The sequence below is a fragment of the Rattus norvegicus genome, chromosome 4, assembly GCF_036323735.1.
Source record: "Rattus norvegicus strain BN/NHsdMcwi chromosome 4, GRCr8, whole genome shotgun sequence".
Taxonomy (NCBI): Eukaryota; Metazoa; Chordata; class Mammalia; order Rodentia; family Muridae; genus Rattus; species Rattus norvegicus.
In genome coordinates this window covers 35,199,348-35,218,600 of record NC_086022.1, presented here as the reverse complement: position 1 = coordinate 35,218,600, position 19,253 = coordinate 35,199,348, and the positions used below count along the sequence as shown (strand labels likewise).

The 19,253-nt window shown below is 43.5% G+C and overlaps 1 protein-coding gene across 6 annotated transcripts in view; it reads left to right on the top strand.

The window, feature by feature from the left end:
* The window catches only part of Slc25a13 (solute carrier family 25 member 13), a 182,683-nt gene that overhangs the window by 109,803 nt on the left and 53,627 nt on the right, over positions 1-19,253 (top strand). For 2 of the 6 annotated variants that reach the window (XR_005503443.2, XM_039108599.2), the window contains 4 exons: positions 312-370; positions 821-979; positions 14,262-14,314; positions 15,827-15,907. Coding sequence is in view for 4 of the 6 variants with exons in the window: in XM_039108599.2 (XP_038964527.1) it covers positions 325-370; positions 821-979; positions 14,262-14,314; positions 15,827-15,907 (339 nt within the window). In the remaining 2 variants the exon portion in view is untranslated. Of the gene's footprint in view, positions 1-308; positions 397-820; positions 980-14,261; positions 14,315-15,826; positions 15,908-19,253 lie in introns of those variants that run through there. The other 4 variants (XR_005503442.2, XM_039108600.1, NM_001419627.1 and 1 more) reach the window with 3 other exon arrangements.

Sequence of the window (19,253 nt, the reverse complement as noted above, 5' to 3'; positions counted from 1 at the left end):
GAATCAAAGAACAATGTCTCCTCAGTGTTTTCCACACTGACATTTTTGTGATCACCGTGAGAATTGAGCGTTTGAAAATTGGCTATGACGTCATTTCTTACGTGGTAATTTTATGTTCTGATATTCTTTCAGTCATGCTTAGCAGCAAACACTTTTATTTAGTAAGAACTTGATGGCCTCGAACGCAGTTCTCCTTTCTGTATTTGAGGTGTACTAGATTTGGAGTCCGCTGAGTGATATTTTAAGTGACCACATGCATTTCTGCTCTTTCCTCGACTTGCTTGCTCCCTGCTACGGCACACATGAAGCAGAAGGCCTCGGGTGATGCTGCTCGGCCCTTTCTTCTACAGCTGGCAGAGTCGGCCTACAGGTTTGGACTGGGTTCTATTGCTGGAGGTTAGTCATGGGCGAGCATCGCTTTTGTTGATCCTTTGGTTTTCTTTTTTTCCCCCTGATTTTCCACCTCCTGCTTTCGGTGGTTGTTCCCCAAGTCAGCTATCAACCTGTATCTATTAGGTGGGACCAGAGCTGAGGGGTCTTTTTCTACACTTGCACATGATCAGAATCCTACAAGTGATAATTTTCGATCCCTTCTGTGAGGTTAGCCGCTCCTGATAAGCTGTTAATTTAAACTCTAGTGATATCCTTTTTTGTAAAGGGACATTGGGATAAAAGTTAAAAGAGTATAAAAAGGTAATTCAGTAGATCTATGCATCAAAAATACTTCTGTTTTCAGTCCTCTCTTAGATTTTCACCCGCCTATGTCTTTCACCCACATCACCTCAGTTCTGGCTGAGATGTTGCTCTCCCTTCATTCCAGCGGTCGGAGCTACTGCCGTGTATCCCATCGATCTTGTGAAGACTCGAATGCAGAACCAGCGATCAACCGGCTCTTTTGTGGGAGAGCTCATGTACAAAAACAGCTTTGACTGTTTTAAGAAAGTGCTCCGCTACGAGGGCTTCTTTGGACTGTACAGAGGTTAGTACGGCAGAGAGGGGAACAGTGCGCGATGCTCGTAGCCAAGGGTTTCCTTTCCCATCTCAGTGCCTGAAATGAATTAGACAGCCTGTGTTCGAATGGAAATCTAGCGGATTCTCAATTATCCATGCTAATGGGTGTAGGCTGTAGGCATCTAGGGCATGGCTAATCAAAACAGCCCGTAGTCTGAAAGCCATTTATATTGCTCCTTTGTGCGTTTGATTCCTTAAAATAATAAATTATTTTTATACACATTTTTAGTGAGTTTTTGAAAGGCTCCTTGTTTGTGTTCTCCAAGTATTCCACTCCCCATCTACCAGGGCGAGGTACCCTAGGAACAAGACACAGCTCGCTTCAGAGGTTGGAGTCTCCTGGAATGACCAGGAATCCCCAATTCCATAGTGTCACTTTCCATGGATTCAGTTATTCATGGTCAACCATGTTCTAAAAATACAGACTAGAAAATTCCAGAAACGAGCAGCTCACAGATTGTGAATAGTGTGCTTAGTCTGAGGAGCATGTGAACTTGCTCATGGTTCTGCTCCAAAATACAGCCATTGCTTTGCCTAAGTCTCGCCAGGTCTAGCATCAAACGCTGCATCTCCCAGCCACTCCCCTCTTTCCCTCCCATCACCAAGGCATTGTATCAGCTTGCATTATTTATTATGGGATAAGTGAGGACAATACACTATGCTACGTTGAGAGAGACCATGCTCATATGTACATAGTTATGGTTGATTTGTTAATGTTATTATCATTCATCTCTTGCTGTGTCAATTTGTAAATTCATATATATATATATGCATATATATGTATACACACACACACACACACATATATATGCACATATACATGTAGGAAAGAGTGGACCACCTAAGGTCGGACTGTCTAAGGTCAAGCACCCACTGAAGGTCTTAGAATGAGCCTAGTAGAGATGGTGCAAAGACTGCTGACAGGAAAACCCTGTCAAGCCGATAACCGAATGTTCAAGAGAGCCTTGCTTCCTCACCTCATCCTGAATTAGTTGCTTCCTCCCTTCATGTGAAAGGATTGGATTCGCACATTCCAATAGCCATGGTGGTCTCTCTGTCCACCTGCTTCTTCTGTCCACCTGCTTCTTTGACATGTAAGGTTCATTAAACAGTGTTAACAGGAGCAAAGAGTGCCCACGCCATGGAACCAAAAATCCCACAGACCTTCTATTCAGCTGGCTTCGCCTGAGGAAACATACCCTTCCTCCCCAACTTCCTGTCAATGCTTGCCTTCTGCAAAGAGCAGATACGTATGTTTTCCTAAACTAAACTGCAAGGTGCTTGATGTCAGGTGACTGCTGTTGGTCCAGCTACAGCTCTTCCCTCCTTTTGTAGAGCTTGCTCTGGGAAAAGAAAATAGTGCTTTGTGCTCCACTGAGGCACAATGAAAATGACAGCCATGAGAGACCTCTAGGCCTCTTCTGCCATCTGCTGACTGTAGTCTCCGAAGTAAGCTGAGTTAATGAACAGAAGCCCTGTCACCTTAGAGGCTGGGAGGCTTCCAACTGCAGAGAGCTTCCATTCCACAGGTGCTATTGTGTAGGTAGATAACCCTCATCAAAGGCCTTTTGATCTTTTCTCTCCCTTCTTTCCCTTGCCCCCTGCCTCCTATTACAATTTTGAAGGTCTTTGACCCCGGGTGATTAATGATGACCCCTGTAGGGTCACCACCTTTCCATTTGAAATGCCTTTCCTCTTTGGTGACAACACCCTTTCAAATAAAATGGCTTCTATGTAGTACAAGGTTAATGCCACAATGAGTGTTTTACAGTAACTCACGCAAAAATGACCACATTACTGGCTTCTATGTCTTTGTTTGTTTGTTTGTTTTTCTTTTAAACTTTGAACCTCTAGTATGAGTAGATGTCCAAGTCTTCACGTTGCTTTATGCACACTACTTTTACGGGCTTTCACGGTATTGAAATTAAAGGCAAGGATGCCTTTCAAGTTTTGAGACCCCCGGCCTAACAGCATTAGGACTTCAGTTTGCCTGTGTTGACTTGCTTTTAACATTTCAGTCCTTTCTCTCTTCTGTGACTACATCTGGCAGAACCTGATTCTCGGTTCTATCTAGATCTTTCTCTGTGTGACCTCACCTTTTGACCCCATGGACAGAAGAGCTCATGGGGTCCTTGTGTTGAATGACTGACTGTGGGCTGTGAAAAACAGTTCATCTCTCTTGAGGATTGAGCTGGGGATGCATAGAAAAGAGACACACTCCTTTTAACTCCCAGACAAGAGAGTGAGCTAGCATATAGAACGAGAGCTCATTTCAGGTACCAGGAAGACACTCTCTCCTGTTTCCAGGTTCATAAATAGCCATTTATCTAACCTGCTCTGGGTATGAGAACCCTCAGGGGCAGGGGCTGAAGCTATCCATCATGGTGATAAATAGAATAGGAATAAACAACGATGAGCATTGGGTCTCACCTATGTTTTTTAATTCCTGTTGCGGCTCTTTGCGAGAGGGTGGATTTTAAAAGAAAAACGTGGCTGCAAGAAATCTTATAGTTCCTAAGCAAAGAGATGGTAGACAGTTACAGTTAAAGACCGTATGCCCTGAAAATGCCGTAGTCCTGTTCTGGATCCCTGAGGAACCAGTGCTCTTAATCCATTGTATACGATCATTGTGTGTTCCTAAATGTGTGTCACTGACCCAGAGAGAGACCAACGAAACTGTAGATAACCCAGGAGAAGTGGTCACTATTAAGAAGGAAAATAATAGAGATTAAAAAGGCAAGTATTTCTGAGACCTGGCCTTTATATATGAAGTCATCTTTATATATATATATATACATATCCATATATATATGTATATGTATGTGTGTGTGTATCCTCATGCAGTGCTCTTTACATTTCACTTTAAATGTAGTTGATTCTTGAAGTTTTATCATTATAGAGGACAGTGGTCAAATTTAAACTTGGAGAATATGAACTTGCTGCTGTTTATCCTCTGTACTGGCAGTAGTTGAGATGCTGGAATCTATCTGATTTATAAAGGAGCCAAAGGAATTATTGGGTATTCTCTCACATTTTAGAATTTTCATGAGGTAAAAAGTTTCTCTAGTATGTTTCCTAACTAGGATAATCTGAGGATCTGGTCCACGTGAGGTTTCTCGCCTACGTGAAACACTCTGAGCATATGCTGGGACTGTGGCAAACACTGTCAAAGAAGGCACTTCTTCATCATGTGTTTTTATTCCAAGCTTAATACCTCCCTGCCACATGGCGAGCATCAGGAGCCCAGGAAGGTGGTTTGTTTTTTTTTTTTTTTTTTTTTTTCCGGAGCTGGGGACCGAACTCAGGGCCTTGTGCTTGCTAGGCAAGCGCTCTACCACTGAGCTAAATCCCCAACCCCAGGAAGGTGTTTTTGTATTTAGAAGTAGTCCCCAATCCAACCAGAGTGGACGAGCAGTGCTTTAGGGCTCTTGTGGCATTTTCTTCAACTGGCAGCATCTGCACAGAGCATGGCACGTTCCCAGGCAGTCATCAGAACACACATGGGAGTCTGCTCATGACTGAGGAAGACTGAGTGCCAGCACTGGAGTTCCGTGGAGCGCCTTTGGGAGTTGAGAGAGCTAACGTTGTGAGGTCATGAGCCCTCATTCTTTGTGCTCAGTGTAGGGCCCTGTTGCTCCAGCCCCAGAACCACTGTTTTTGTTGTTGTTTGTTTGTTTGTTTGTTTGTTTGTTTGTTTTTTTACATAACTCTTGGTTGCTGGAAAAGATCCCCTTAGGAGTCCCATGACTCTGGCTTCAAACCCCTCTACAGGGCTGGTGACTTTCTTTACAAGAAAATGATTCCTCAGGTATTTTTGTAAATTTTGAACATGTCACCCTTAGGCTAAGTAGATAATCCAGGATTCCCCAAAGTCACTCTAAAAATCTTTGTTTCCTCCTGCGTTTCCAGACCGATTTAACTCACTCAAAGGTGTTTGAAACTTGAATGAATTCCCTGACAGTTCTCTTGGTTTTGAGTGAACTGCTTGAGTAAATCAAGTCACTCACTGGCCTGCCGGAGTCTGAGCTGGTCTAAGAGAAACAATTGCTGGGTAGTCATCCATAATCAAATGTTCTTAACGTTCCAGAAACAGCTAATTGCTGCTTCTGAACTTACAGCACCCTCCTCTCTTTTGCAGTGCCCAGGTGGTAACCTGAGTGCCTCAGACATTGGGGGGACTTTGGGGACAGGGAAGATATTCAAGAGAAATCAGAGTGCTTTAGAAACATTTCTTAAAGGATTTCTGTTTCTATTGATTGGTGGGAGATCCCTAAAATTTGTTTTTGAAACAAAAAAATAATAAGAAAAAAATCCCAGAAAAGCAAATTAGATCATTTTATGAACCATATCTTAATTGGGATAAGTATTTATTGGCAAATAAATAATAAAACAAAAATTAATCTTTACATAAGAATAAAATATTATTCAGTCAGCCTGTTCAATCCTGCATGCAAAATTTTAGAATGGTTTACTTAAAGTTGTTTTTGTGGTTCAAAGCAGTCATCCTCCAACCTGGCATGTTCTCAAGGTGACATCTAGAGGATGCTGTGGTGATATTTCAGAAAGCCATTGATCTGTGTATGTTCTAGAAGAAAGTTGACAGGCATCTGACTGGTTTAAAACAAGACTCGTTATAGTTTATGGCTGAATCTAGATTCATTGGGGTTCTCATGTGAGTCCATCGTCACACTTAGCTCCTGTGGATGAAAATAGACCCAGAAATCTTCAGGCTAAACCTTCAGGCTTGATCTTTTCATAACTTTTATTGGTGTCATTTAATAACAGATGCATCTTTGAAGACATCATGGTTACTCTGTGAACTGCCTTGGGTCATGGGTCCGCTCTTGTCCAGCAGAATGTTCATGTTGTGTAGAATGGGCTACTTTGAGTCTAATTTTCCTGCCCTGTTTCTTCACGATTTCATCCATGATGTTAAATCGTAGATTTCAAAGGACAGATACTTGATTGTAGGAAACCAAGAGTGAGCAGAAAACTTGGACACTTGAAAGTTTAGGGAGCACAGGAAACTTTTAGCAGACACTGAGGTGACACGCATTTGAACTGGGGTTGGTGAGTTTCGGGGGAGGCCTGCGAATGCTGGAGAGGAATAGTGATGAGCTCAGCAGATTTGGGAGGGTGACACATTTTTGGAACCTGGAAGAGAGATTAATGACAAATGTGTTTCAAACTTCTGGAGCATTTGAGTATTCTGGAGTATTTGAGCAGCTGCTGTCCTTGTTCAGATGGAAACAGATTAAACCTCATAGCGGAGAACTAATTGGCCAGCGTCCATAAAGTTACTAGAGTACAAAACTGAAGAAGACTGTTTAACACTTCTTAACAGTCTTTACTTCTGGGAAGTCCCAAACAAAATAGACGAATCAAAAGACCCACTTTTTTCCCTAGACCTTTATTGTTGCCATTCATATATATGTTTTAACACTTAGACTCCCAAAGGGTGCTGAGCCATATTGTGGACTCTGGTCAAAAGTTCTAATAAAGCACGGGACCCTGGAAACAGGTGTGGAAACCCCAATGGCTTCTCCCTCCCCTTTCCTGGCCTCGTAATGTAGCCACTGTAGAGTGGCTGCCCCCAGAGCCTGTGGAGATCTGGACTGTTGTGAGGCTTTGAAACTGGATAGTGTGTTTGGGAAGGTAGGGGAGCCTTGCTGCCTGGGGCAGTGTGAGTCAGAAGCCGGTAGACAATGCATTGAGGAGCAGGGAGGGAAGAATGCTTGAACGGGTGTGGAGAGAAAGGAATGAGAGTAAAAGCTGTAAGGCAGGCTACACGCAAGGATGATGGCTGCAGAGTGGGGGTTAATCTGATTTTCAAAGCAAGGAGGGTGCTCTCTGGGGACACGGGAACAAGTGTAATGGCCTCCACAGTGAGGTCAAGAGGGTAAGACAACACAAGAGGGTTGCCACTGGGCTCAAAAGGCTTAGGGGTGTCACGTGTATTCCCTTTTCCCTACCAAATTCCACCCTGCATGCCTTCCGTCCCGTTGTGCGTAGGCTGCACCACCTTTCTTTCTCAGGGCTGACCACCCCTGCCTTGGTTTTGTTTGAACCTTTAGGTTTTGAGTTTCTTCCTTGCCAGAGACCCTGTTGCTTTGATGGACCTGCTTGACTTGTGTAGCATGGTTAGAACAGTACTTACACTGGCGACAGATTCCATGCATGAGCAGCCCGACCTCTGATTACTGGCTTCTCCAGAGTCCCTGATACTCATGATCCATCAGCAGGGGAGGAGGGGTGACGTCACCTACCCGGTTTTGTTGCATGAAGGGCACCCTCTATAAAGTTTGAACACCATGCTCACCAGAGAGGAAAGCTAGACATGAGAGGCATGTACAGAGCCTGGCATGAGAGTTGGTACCGAGCGTGAGCAACCATGGGCGTGCTGCTGCAGACAGTGCTGTGGAACAGGCTGCTTAACCTCTGTGTGGAGTCTGTTTCCCAGGAAGAAAGAGGACAGAGAATAAATGTTCAGTGTTGTTATGATGGTGGCGGTAATGATGATTAAAATCCATCTCTGAAGCATTTACTCTGTGCTTGGCACCGTTCTGAAGATTTGTATAAACATTTAATTCTCATAACTAGCCTAAGAAGGGCTAACCATGATCTTTCCCTTGGAGGAAGGGGTGAAAACTAAGGTTCAAAAAGAGGAGTTCACTTACAGACAACTTCACAGCCAATAAGTAACAGCTGGCTGTTAAACATTACAGTGGGATCATCAGACCCATGGCTTCAGTCATATGAATTCTCTGCCCCCAGAGGTGCTTAAATATTCAAATTAAAGATTTTACTTTAACACAAAATAAACAATTGAAGACCTATCTTATTCCTACGCTACTTTTTTAGGTGGGGACACTCAGGCCAGCCAGGGGCCCCCCGATTAAGGAGAGCTCTTCCAAGGATAGGCATGACATCCTGTGGGTAGTATTGTATCCCTTACCTACTTCTGAGTGAAGAGTGTTCCTCAACCTGGTTGCCTCTTAGAAATTAGAAACAGCGCAAGTCTACAACTGGAAAAGACAGAAAGAAGCATACAGTTTTGAATCTGGAAGATGGGATGAGGAACTTGGCCTTTGTAAACGTTTGTTCTCTGAATTATCAAAATAAAGCACAGATAGTAGTTCGCACCTTTGCTTTAATTGGGAACTCAAACTTTGAGGCCAAATGCAGTAACGCTATCTCAGCTAGGAAGAGGTACAAATCCAGAACTGCAACCCAGATCTGTCTGGCTCCGAAGTTTAAGCCTTGCTATCCAGCTGCTACCAAATATGCGGCCATAATAAGCTTTAATCAGGCTTGGATTGATAAGCTTTTCCCCAGTGTTCGCCAACTCTGAAACCCTAAGAATTACGTCATACTTCTGAAGACTTCATGAGAAGTTCTTTGGCACACCTGCGTTGTTGGTCTCTGGTTGAGCATGTTGCTCACGGGAACCTCCCTTGGGGATGCTGTGAGATGCTCAGGCTCCCAGTAAGGGCTCCATGCCCTCGCCTCTAGCTCAGTTCTCATTGGCTTCTCCATTAAAGGGAGAAGAAATGGCGTGATTTATATTTTTCAGGCCGTGAAATTTGAAGAGAAAATACTGCATTAATTCTGTGCCTTGTAAATCTTTTCTCGCATTAGCAGCCTTCTGGTAAAATGTGCCAAGGAAGAATTGCCATGTGTGCTGATGGAGCTAAATGAAAAAAGAGAGAAGATTAAGAGAAGTAACCACACTAATAAATTTCGTCTGAGGCAAATGGAAAACGGACTGCTGTTTTGACAAGTTAGAAACAACACACACACACATCCCGTTTCTGTCCGGAGTGATTTAAAATGAATTTCTGGGGGACCACCAGAGACATCTTATATTAGAAACCTGATTTTTTTTTTCTGCCAAGTTACCCAGATGTCAAACACATCTGTTCTTGAGCTTTCAGTGTGGTTGTGATGAGGTGCTGTAACTGGGATGGTAGCTGGAGGCTTACTAAGCCATCTCGCCCTCCTTCTCTAGGAGCCATGCACGCAGAGGAATTATTGGAATTCCCACCCCTGTACATCTCACAGTCGGGCGGTTTAGGATTCCTTCAGGAGAACTTGGCTCAAGGCTGATAGTGTCAAGGCCCGTCTGTAGCCTCGTATTATAACCCAGAGTCATCTGTGCTTTCCTATTGGAGCCATAGGAGGCTTTAGAACAAGAATGATAAGACTGAGGGTTGGGGATTTAGCTCAGCGGTAGAGCGCTTGCCTAGCAGGCGCAAGGCCCTGGGTTCGATCCCCAGCTCCGGAAAAAACTAAAAAAAAAAAAAAAAAGAATGATAAGACTGATTCCTTCCCACTTCCTTGCTGAGTGCAGAACCTGGTCCAGGTCTTAAGAGTGGATGTGTTGTTTGTTTGTTTGTTTGTTTTTCTGGAGGTCTTCATTTAAAGGGAAACTTGTGATCTCTGATTATTACTTTTCTTTCTTACTACCTCCGGCCTTGATGGATACCCTCCAAGTGCCTCGAGAACATCTCACTTCTTACATCTTGCTTTTCATCTCACAAGCCACCTCATGTGTCTTCAGAATTTGGTCCCTGTTCCTTAGCATAGCTCAATGTGTGAAGCAATGTCCTAAGCAACCAAGCAGACATGCTGGAGCAAAGACTGCCTAGGTGAACTGTGCAGTCACCAATAGTCAGGGGGCCTGCCGCTCCTTAGAAGTCATCCTCATTTTCTTCACGGTTTGGGAGATGGTGATGATGATGATGGTGATGATGATGATGATGATGATGATGATGACAGGGAGGAGGAGGAAAAGGAGGAGGAAGAAGAAGAGGAAGAGGAGGAAGAAGAAGAGGAGGAGGAGGAGGATGACGACGATGATGACAACGAAGAAGAAGACGAAGACGACCATGTGGTGGTGGTGCTGTTGCACGGAGAAAGATTGTCATTTGGATGAATTGTATTAATTTATGTAAAACACCAGCTGTAATACCTAGAGTGCAGTAAATGCCACAAACAGCACCATTGTTATTACATCTGTGATTCCTCCACCTTTTCCAGTTGTTTTGCTGACTCTGAAAGGACTGGTCTTGATATTTTGGATGTGTACTTTGATAGGCAGTTAGGCCTTTCAGTAAATTGAGATCCCCGCCCCCCAAGAAGTCGCCCATCTCATTTGTGTTCATCCCAGATCCTTCATCAGAGAAGAGCAGAAAGTATTGGGAAGGTGCATATCATTTGCGCTATTTTAATCTTAACTTAAGGTTTTCTATTTTGTATCTTGATGTTCAAAGTGCATCACTACGGTTAGAGCAAGAAGGACAATTTTCAGTCTGCTTCAAGGCTCAAGAGATAGTATGTAGTACCACAGCCCTTTGATTCTAGCTGGTTTTTATTAGTCATTTAAAAGACTCACAGGGTAGTTGTAGAGACAAGAGATCATCATTTTAATCACAGCGTGTTCAGGTTTGCTGTACAATTTAACAGTGAGGGAAAAAAAATACATGTAGCATGTAAATATTTAAACATTTGGGGGTTTGTGGCCTGAATGCAAGAAGAAGAAGAATGGAGATTTCAAATAGTAAGAATTCATTTTAAATGGCATTTGCCCATGTTTTTGTAGGAGAAATTAATAAATCCCTGGGTGGTAACAGAACCTTTCTTTGAATTGAAAGTTGCTTTTTGGAGGCCGATAAGCAAGTACGCCATAGGCAAAGTGCTTGCAGGGGCAAAAGCAGCACCTGTGCTCTCTTCCCACTCTCTCCTGTGCCACTGTGGTTCATCCAGACTGTAGAGAGAGAGCCCAGCATCCTCCAGAGAGCCCAGCATCCTCCAGAGAGCCCAGCATCCTCCAGAGAGCCCAGCATCCTCCAAACTAGCAAATACGGGGGAGAGAGGCTTTTCGTAAGAGTGCACATGAAAGCAGCTGACTTAGGGTTCTATTGAGGGAATAGATGCTATGATCAACACCACTCTTGTAAATACAAGCTTTGAATTGGGACTGTCTTACAGTTTCAGAACTTGAGTCCTCTTCATCATCGTGGGAAGCATGGCATCATGTAGGCAGACATGGTGCTGGAGGTGCTGAGAGTTCTACATTTTGATCCAAAAGGAGCAAGGAGAAGACTAATTCTACAGTGGGTAGAGCTTTAGCATAGGGACCTCAAAGCCTATCTACACAGTGACTTTCTCCAACCAGGCCACACCTCCTAATAGTGCCACTCCCTATGGGCCAAGCATTCAAACACAGAGTTTATGGGGTTGAAACCTACTCAAATGACCACACCTAGTAAAGTAAATCTCCCAGCAAGCCAAGGACAGCAGTTAGCCTGGAGCCTACCTACCTGGCTCCATGGGTTCAGAGTGTGGTCTGGCCATCTCTCTAGGTCCATTGCTCTTTTTAGACTGTTTTCTCTTTTTCCCCTATCCTCTTTACCTCACCAACCCAGTTCCTTTGCTTATTATGGTTTCTGCCTCCCTGTGACCTTAGTACAGGCCTAGCATCCAACCAGACATTTTCCCTGCACTGTTTGAGAAATCTTCTCATTTTCTGCTCCTGTGCAAATTGGGGTGCATTACCTCAGAGCACACTAAGTCCTGTTTCTGGAGAGAGCTCCTTGATGACCCAGTTACCATTCAGAGTTCAGTTTGCTCAGTCCCTGGCTGCTCAGCTCTTAGTAGCGTGCATATTATCCTCTTAGCAGAAACCCCGGGAATAGAGGAAGATCTGAAAAATATAGCCTAGTGGAGACCATGTTAGAAATGCAAAGGCTGGAAGAGCCCAGCGAGTTACATCAGGGAACCACAGAGGTTGAATAGGAGATACTTATTAATCCCACGGCAGTTGAGTATTACCTACTAGTTAAGCTCTTAACTAGAAGGAACGCAGCTTTGACATCAGCTCACCATTTACCAAGCACATTACATAACCTCTGCAAACCCCCGTCTCCTGTCTCTAGGGGTGGTTATGAGGATTAAATGGGACAGTAGAGACCTCAGATGGCACCTGGCATGTAGTGTGTCTTCAGTCTTCATTAATGTCAGCATCTTCATCGTGTAGTCCCATGGTGAAATGGGCTTTCTCTCTTTTTTCCTAAAACAAGAAGTTGTTATGGTGTGTTTATTTCCCTTTTCATATCACTATGAACTAAAAAGGAAGCTTATTTCTACTGTGCGGATGCCAATGGGACAGGAAAATGGAAGCCAACACTGGGCACTGGTCTGTTGATGTCTGCCATGGGGTAGGGCTGGTACCTTGGAGATTGGATGCATAGATTCTGTCAAAAAGAATAGCATCACCTGTCTTAAACAGACGTCAGAAAGAGGCCCGAGCCAGGCTCATTTTATGGGCTACCTAAACAATTTGATATGTGCTGTTTAAAATAATTTGAAGTTACATTATCATTTTTACATGACACATTTTGATTCTTTAGTGAAAACATGCAATAGCCCTTAACGGTGTGCTCTTCAATAGTTTCTTCAGCCTAAATAGTCACATTTATATTATTGAATTTTTAAACACATACATGCATGCAAGTCCACTTTTACTTTCTCATTGTATGTGTTAATTCACTTATAAATTCTTATGTAAGATGCTCTTTTAATCTTGAAAATGTATTGGCATTTAAAAGGAAGTATGAAAATATAACGAAAAATGTCAGATGTGTCATTCTGTCTTGGCAAAGAGCTTGGATGGATTGTGTTTGAAAACTTGGGCTATCAATCAAGCACAGGCATAGATTTGGAGGAGTACAGCCGACAGGCAGCGGGCTCTGGCCTCAGGCTGGACCCTTAAGAATGTATGTGATCATGCTCGTCTCCTCCGAAAGGGATACAAATGGAGTGTGTGTATGTGACTTGTGGAGTAAGGTGAACACCACGAAACCCTTCTTCAGGAGAAGAATGAAGCAGGCTCCAGGTCACCTACAGAAGTTTCCACGGGAAGGCTTATCTTTGATTTTTTTACTTACTTATTTTCTTAGAGAGAACAAATTAAAATAGCATGACTTTTGGGTTAGAGATGCAGAAGTATTCAGTCTTAATGACTATTATGTCGAAGGCGATACCTACCTTCTCAAGCTGGGAATCCTGCTTGTGGCCCCAACAGAATTGTTCATGCGTTGCCTCAAGCCTTATTTTGGCTTCCTCGGTTCAACCCAGTTGTTCATGCTATAAAGAACTGGAGCAGCTGTAGTGTGTTCCATTGTTCTTTTCCTCAGTCTCCCTTCCTGACACACTGCTGCATGCATGTGCATGTACACACACAGACACACACACACACAAACACACACACACACACACACATACACACACACACATTACACTATCTTGGCTAGAGTAGCTTTTTAAAAAAATATAAATTTATGCCAGGCACAGTGGCATGCACCTTTAGTCCCAGCACTTGTGAGGCAGAGGCAGGCAGATCATGAATTCAAGGCCATCCTGCTCTACATAGAGAGTTGAAAGCCATCCAGAACTATATAGTGAAAGCCTGTAAAAGGAGAAGAAAAGAAGAAATGTGTTTGTGTGTGTGTGTGTGTGTGTGTGTGTATTTGTATATATGTGTGTGCATGTGTGTGTGTGCACATATGTTGTTTGTATATGTGTGTGTGTGCGCGCCCATATGTGTGTGTGTGCGCATGTGTGTGTACACAGACATGCTTCTCATCTAACAGAATGAGTAGGCAGAGGCTCCTGGCCTCTGATGTAAGCAGCATCTGGTGTCCACCTGTACCATTCCCCTCTCATTCACTCCTATGGACCAAGCCCACGATCCTCTCATTTCTAGAGCACACAGGGCTTACTCTCCCTTGCTTTCCATGCCTGCTCTGTTCTCCACTTAGAAATTAATCTTCTCCAGTTGTCAGGTTCCCTTCAAACGATCATGCCACTCACTTGTCGGTGCTCATCAGTAAGCGATGGTTACTCATGACTGCCCTGTGAGCATTTAGCAGGTCTGAGGAAGGTGTTAAGAGGAGCCGAGGGGAAGGAGCAAACTCCCTGAGATAATGAGGGTTCCTGTATTACTAACACTGTTGACTTACCCAATGTGCAAATAGTCCAGAATGTGGAAGGGAATTTACTCGGGGCTGATGTGGCTATTAGAAGTCAATTCTTAAATTCCGTCACAAGTGTTCTCATTAAAGGTAATAGCAGAAAATTGCAGCCGAGATTGCCCCAGTTTTCAAGTGGTGATCCCCTCTGCAGAGTTGTTGATTTGTGTAGTTAATGCTAATTTATTTAATACACTTCTGCTTCTTGTTGATTTTTAGGTTTGCTGCCACAGTTGCTGGGAGTCGCCCCGGAGAAGGCCATAAAACTTACAGTAAGTCTTTGAATCAGGGCTTCTTATTAGGGGAATTTACAGACTCACCAGTCTAGCAGGTATTCTTCTGTGATTCGGCAGGTTTCTGGTCCTTCGACCGTGCTAATGAATTTGATGGTCAGAGCAGTCAGCAGCACAGAGCTTCTCCTTGTCCTCTGTGTAGCCTTAAACATCCTAAAATGCTGTCCTGAGCTTAGAGAGGATTGCAGGTGGCTGCTGCCCTGGCTTCTCACCCTAGCAGCAGCAGCAGTGACGCTTCTACCATACCTACAACAGTAGGCACCTGACATGTGTCATCTTACCCTGTCAGTTCAAGATGTGATTCACTGAGTCCGTACAGTGAGTGAGGCTGATAGGGCTCAGGCAGCCTCCCTGTGGTCCTCATGATTCATGAGTCAGAGACCCAGGATGCTGAGTCAGGCTTGGGGACTAGTGACTATGTCCTGCTCTTATTCTCGATGGAGTACATGTTTAGGTAACAGCAGGAGCGTTCCAAGCCAAGAAATGAGAGCTCTGGGTTCTAGTTGATGTTTGCCCTCCAGCTAGCTCACCTGCAGGTGGCTGGTACCCACTTTTAATGTCTGTGGAGCGCATAGATACTACGGACACATCCCTGAGGTGCAGAACCCTAGAAAGTTAGACTCTGGTTTTAAAGGGGACCTTGTATTCTTAGTCCCTGAAATGCTTCTTGTGACTTTATGACATGACTGTGACATAGCTAATCTCTGGCCTGTATTTGCCTAAACGATAGAATCATTGTGTCTTAAAATTGCTTATAGCACTTCTTCACCCAGAGAATGTTAAACTCAATGTTTTTTGTGTATATCTGTGAGTGTATGACAGCTGTATGCAGGTAGCCTTGGAAGCCAGAAGAGGGCCTTGGCTTATCCCGGAGCTGGAATTACAGGCAGTTAGAAAGCACTTGACGTTGGTGCTGGACATTCAACTGGGATCTTCTAAAAGAATCTAAGACACTGTTACTGCTGAACCATCTCTCTCGGGCCCCCTGAGGAAAGTTTAGATATAAATCTCTACTAAGCTGAAAAAGAAAAAAAAATAAAAATAAAAAAGACCACTAAGCAGCCTCAATTACTTCCAGTGAGGAGTGCTATTTTAAATTAAATTTTGTTAAAAGACTTCATATGACTTTAATTACAACTTATAAGACAGTTTTTAATGTAAAAAATGTATGTTTTCATTTGTACTATCAATATGTCTACCTTTTCATGCTATTATAATTGCAGGACATCTGTAATTTTTGCTTCTTTAGGCCATTTTTCTTTGAATTTTTCTATAATATCAGGCATGTGCATATATATATGTATATGCTTGTAAAAATATAAATTAAAAAATTTTTTTAAAAACTATTCAGATTATCTCTTAGCTCATTTGAAGATCTATTAGTTTAGGTAAACAGTTGAGAAATATAACATATATTGACAGATGTATATTTATATGTTTAGTGACTTTCTTTATATTTTTCATCAGTTTCTATAAATATTTCTCTTTAAGGTGAATGATTTTGTGAGAGATAAGTTCATGCACAAAGATGGCTCCGTCCCACTTTTGGCAGAGATTTTTGCTGGAGGCTGTGTAAGTACCTTTCTCCATTGGGATATTGGGAAGCCGCTCTTCAGTTCCATAGCACTGCCATGAACCACAGGTGTACGCTAAGGCTTCCGTTTGACCACAGGTCCTGTACAAGGCCAGCGTTTACCTGACAGGCTGCAGTTCCTGAGGTGAAGGGTGAACTGCTGATCTTTCTGCCTGTTCTTCATTCATGCCTGTTAACACTCCTCACTGCCTGGAGTCAGTTCTGTAGTCAGATCATTTGCCAAAGAGGTCTTTGGCCCTTGAAAGACCTTTTACCAGCCCTCTCTGAATTTTCCTCGTAGTATCTTGTTTCCTGTGTCATCCTCTGCTGGGCCAAGCACTAAAGTCTGCTCCAGCTCTCCGCTTTACTCTGTCTTGCTAGTGCGCAAGCTCTATGCACCAATGCTTTTGGGAGAAAGGCTGAGAAACGGCTGCCCAAGGGTGTTCTGCCTTGTCAGAAATGTGTGGACTGATTGCCTTGGGATGTGGGGGAGCAACCTGCTTCTTGTTCTAAAGCTCAGCAGAACATTGTCTGGCTCTGTCTCATGGGCTGGTTTGTCCATGTGAATGCAAATACTTCAGGAAAATTAACTCTTGTACAAAGGCTAGAGCCATTAAAAGATAAGGTTCATTAGGTAAACAGACTTTGATCATCCAGGCAGTACAATCTCAGAATACCTAACCACTAACCTCAAGTAACTTTTCATAGACGAAAACACGAGCTCACATTTTTCTTTCCTTTTTTTAAAAATAGGCATGGTCAGGCAGCAGACCCACACACATTTTTTTTTCTCGTTCTCCTTGAAAATCATTGAGTGTAGAAGTTGGGTTGGTACCTGAAATGCATGTGTGGAAAAGGCCCTCGGTCCTGCCTCATGTTAAATGTAGGAGTTGCCAGGAGCCCTTGTTCCTGGTAACTTCAAGAGAGGATGGAATTTGACTGCCGCCTGACTCTCTGTTTGATCACTGACCTGTCAGAAGTGGCCAGGTAGGGTCCCTTGTTCTGTAACTCTAGGAGCCTTGAGGATGGAAATGGGGATCCTTTGTGTCCTCGATGCTTAGGCTGCACGGTAATAATCCGAGTTCAGAAGTCCTTTCTCTGAAGTACTCACTCTTCATCTCAAGCAAGTAGCAAGGCCTGCTATTATTTATTATTATTAATTAATTAGTGTGTGTGTGTGTGTCTGGGTGTGTGTGTCTGTGTGCGTGTCTGTGTGTGTGTGTGTGTGTGTGTGTGTGTGTCTGTCTGTCTGTCTGTGTGTGGGTGTCTGGGTGTGTGTGTCTGTGTGTGTCTGTGTGTGTGTGTCTGTGTATGTATGTGTCTCTGTGTGTGTCTGTGTGTGTGTCTGTGTCTCTGTGTGTGTCTGTGTGTGTATGTGTCTCTGTGTCTGTGTGTATGTCTGTGTGTGTCTGTGTGTGTGTGTCTCTGTGTGTATGTGCGTGTGTGTGTGTGTCTGTGTGTGTCTGTGTGTGTATGTGTCCCTATGTGTGCCTGTCTGTGTGTGTGTCTGTGTGTCTGTGTGTGTGTGTCTCTCTGTGTGTCTGTGTGTGTGTGTCTCTGTGTGTGTGTGTGTGTGTGTGTGTGTGTGTGTGTCTGAATGTATGGCAAGTGTGCATGTCCAAGTAAACAGTTGTGCTTTCTGGAGCTGGAGTTACAGTTGTGAGGCCTGAGGTGTTTGCTGGAAACTGAGCTAGGCCCCTCTGGTAGAGCCCTCTGCGCCTTTACCTACTGAGCCACCCTGCCAGCTTGTTTGCCAACATTTAAACAGCGCAGCCCTTGAGAATTCTGCAGTGAGCCTGTGATACTGAAGAGATGTCTGTCTCCCGAGCCTGAGTCCAGCCCGGTCCCTGAATCTGTTGCGGAGTCTTGGCATAGCAGAGTACTTCGGTCAGGTCAGGAAAAGGTAGAAACAGGAACATGTTTTAGTTTATATTTTGTAGGTTACAGTTTTAAACTTTGTAGACACGTGATAATAGAACCATCTAAGAATTTAAGATGTGAAATTCATTCTGTGACTCTAGTCAGGTCAACATTCACAGTATGGAGCCAGGCGATGCATTTTTTCCCCCCTTAATGCCCGTGCATGCATTTGTGTGCCAAGGAGATTGGCTGTGGCATGCATTGTCGAGGTGCCCTCTGTAGGTGGTCTTGTTTTCAAGTATGGTGGCCCATTTCAAACAGAGAGCACAGATTGGCATCGCAAGTGGTGCCTAGCTATTGTAAAGAGAAACAGCCCCTTTCAAGCTTGATCTAAACACAGGCTTAAAATTGGAGCCACTCGGGCTTTGCAGCTACTTAAAATATCTGTGAAATGATGTTTGCCACCCTTTACCTCAGAGGTGGGCCTCTGAAATTCATCTCTGGTTTTGCGTCCCTCCCCACACTAGCCAAGGCCCTAAGAAGAGTTTTAAGTTCAGTTAAGCAGTCACGTAGGGAGCAAAGAACCCAGGAGAGAGTAAAATGGATGTTTGCATTCCTCTGTGTGTGTGTGTGTGTGTGTGTGTGTGTGTGTGTGTGTGTGTGTTATATCTTTCATTCTAGGTTTTTTTGAGGTTTCTCCCTTTCAGAGATGGTGTATACCCTAGAAAGTCATGAGTTCTATGGGCCGGTCTGTGTGATTTAGAACACAAAGAGTTCTGTGACCTCATGCCACATGAACAGTTTCTTGCTTTAGCTCAGCCAAGCATCCCTGGGCGTTGACTTTTAAGTCCCTGGGAGTCCACCGTTCTGCGTTACTGCAGAGTGTTAGCACACACGGCTGACTTCACTCACGTCAACCAGAGCTGTTCGTTTCTTTGAACAAAGCCGTCTCTAGTTTACAATGGTCTTGCCAACAGGGAAAATATGCAAAGATCATTGGCTCGTAGCCTACATCTTCATAGTTTTTGGCTAATCTCATTGATTACCCGTCTTAGAAGAATGACCATGGTTGGCCATTTGGAGGGAAACAGTCGTCGGCATTTCAATAAAACATATCCTATTTCTTGTTATTTTCATAAAATAGCATTTTTATAGCTGGCTCACATGAAAGGGCAAAGGGGAAACCATGTTTTAATTAAAAATAAATTTTAAATTTCTTAGGGAGATTAGTTTTAGTATAGAATCCTGCCTAAATTTTTGACTTGAGTTTTCTGAGCCTTTTTTTCTTTTACCACACTTGAATGGTAGTGATATTTTCACCATAATTTGTAACTCAACTAGATGCTGAGAGTGGAGTTTATGAACTTTTACATCAGAAAGAAATCTTTGTTTTTCTCTGAGTGGATTTTCTGATTTTTAAATTAGACTCTCCGATGCAAGAAATCTGAGAGAGACTTGGACAGCCAGGCTCCCTCACACAATGAT